The sequence below is a fragment of the Atta colombica genome, unplaced genomic scaffold (genome assembly GCF_001594045.1).
Source record: "Atta colombica isolate Treedump-2 unplaced genomic scaffold, Acol1.0 scaffold55, whole genome shotgun sequence".
Taxonomy (NCBI): domain Eukaryota; kingdom Metazoa; phylum Arthropoda; class Insecta; order Hymenoptera; family Formicidae; genus Atta; species Atta colombica.
The window spans coordinates 493,980-495,555 of NW_017259545.1; the positions used below are offsets into that span (position 1 = coordinate 493,980).

At 34.5% G+C, this 1,576-nt stretch overlaps 1 protein-coding gene across 2 annotated transcripts in view; it reads left to right on the forward strand.

Annotated features, from left to right (window-relative positions):
- Nucleotides 1-811: 811 nt before the first annotated feature.
- The window catches only part of LOC108691920 (probable RNA methyltransferase bin3), a 4,003-nt gene continuing 3,238 nt past the window's right edge, over nucleotides 812-1,576 (forward strand). The window contains exon 1 of one of the 2 annotated variants that reach the window (XM_018199878.1): nucleotides 812-988. In XM_018199878.1, coding sequence (XP_018055367.1) covers nucleotides 873-988 — 116 coding nt within the window. In that variant the 5' untranslated portion in view covers nucleotides 812-872. The remainder of the gene's footprint in view (nucleotides 989-1,576) is intronic. The other variant, XM_018199879.1, reaches the window with a different exon arrangement.

Genomic DNA, 1,576 nt, shown 5'->3' on the forward strand with positions numbered 1-1,576 from the left:
AATTTATATTTCTTACAAAGTTATAAAAGATTTTCAGAGCCGAATTTTGGATTTTGTTTTCAAAAATATTATAATAAATAAAATTATCTGCTTCTATTACTTTCGGAGCAGATATAATCAAGTTTAATCATATTTTATTGTTTCTTTCATAGAAGCGTATGTCTCGTACAATATTTAATTTCGCCATGAGACATTTTTTTGGCTTATACTTTACAAAGCTATAAACACATGACTGTGATTAATCAATTTTTATAGATTATGGCATATGACATATGATTATAGCTAATGTATAACCTGTTCTACAATATGGTCGCAAACCGTAAGAAATTAACTAATCAGTCGATTATTTTTTTCATAGTCATAATTATAAATCTGGATTTACAATAGTTTTAAGTCTTAAGCCACGAAACTGATCAATTACAGCTAAATGCGAGAAAAATAAATGATTGTGATTCGTCCATTCCTTAATAGTTTAAGGCTTAAAAATCTATTGTAGATCCGAGCTAATTGACTAATTTCTTACGGCTTAAGACTTACGACCATATTGTAGAACATTAGTATAAATACAATAATCTGTTGTTTCTCAAATTACGGTCATTATTTTTATGTAGCTCGCACAATGTTATATCCTGCGTAATTCGTTTCGAAAAGATAAATTGTTTTTCTTGGAATTTTAAAATAATTTGAAAATGTAATAAATTGAAAATGAAATATATTTCTGTAAGTTTCATCAATTCCGTCAATTCCTTCAGGGTCTCTCGTGATTCGTTAATACGACCCTGTCGGTGGATCCTAATGGAAAATGGCGTCGCGGTGCGGCGCGAGCTTTCGGTCACCGCTCGCATTCGAGAAGCAGTTATTCGCCATTGTAGATGGGTAGGTGTCACATGGTCGTCGCAGTTCCCAACGAGACGCACCAAGAGGATTATCAAGATAGTCGTACGAGCGACTGGAAGAGAGAAGTGAGTGAGAGTATTGGTTTATCGAGGTAAGCATACGTGTTCGTAATCGGCGGCGTGAATTTTGACGAAAAGACGATTCCGTAAAATCGAATATGGCGAATTCACGATGTGCTGTCGGTAGCGACGACAGCGGCGACGGCGATGGCGGCTGGTGGCAGCACCGGCGGCAACAGTAGCGCTGTAGCACACTACGCTGCGCCACCGGCACATGCGCGCCACCACGCGGACGATAGATAGTTTTTTACCGAATATGTCGAATACTACCGGCATGTAAAATCTAGAAAAAATACTATTTAATCATTATTTTAGATGTCTTTTTTAGCCTACCTTTTCCACCTTCCTTTTCAGGCAACAAAGTTTCCGGAGAATATTTAGTGTTAATAAACGAATAAATACTGAACATTCAGTTAATCCCAATCATAGAAAGCATGAGATAAATAGATTTTTTTTAACTGCACTTGCTGACAGATTGAAATAGTGTAGAAAGTGTTAGTAAAAAAAATATACGCATTTCCTTTCTTTATCAGCAATATTTTTTACGTTTTGTTCCATTTAGATTCTATTTTAATTAAAAATCACATTTTATTTAAAAATAAAATAAAATAGAATATATA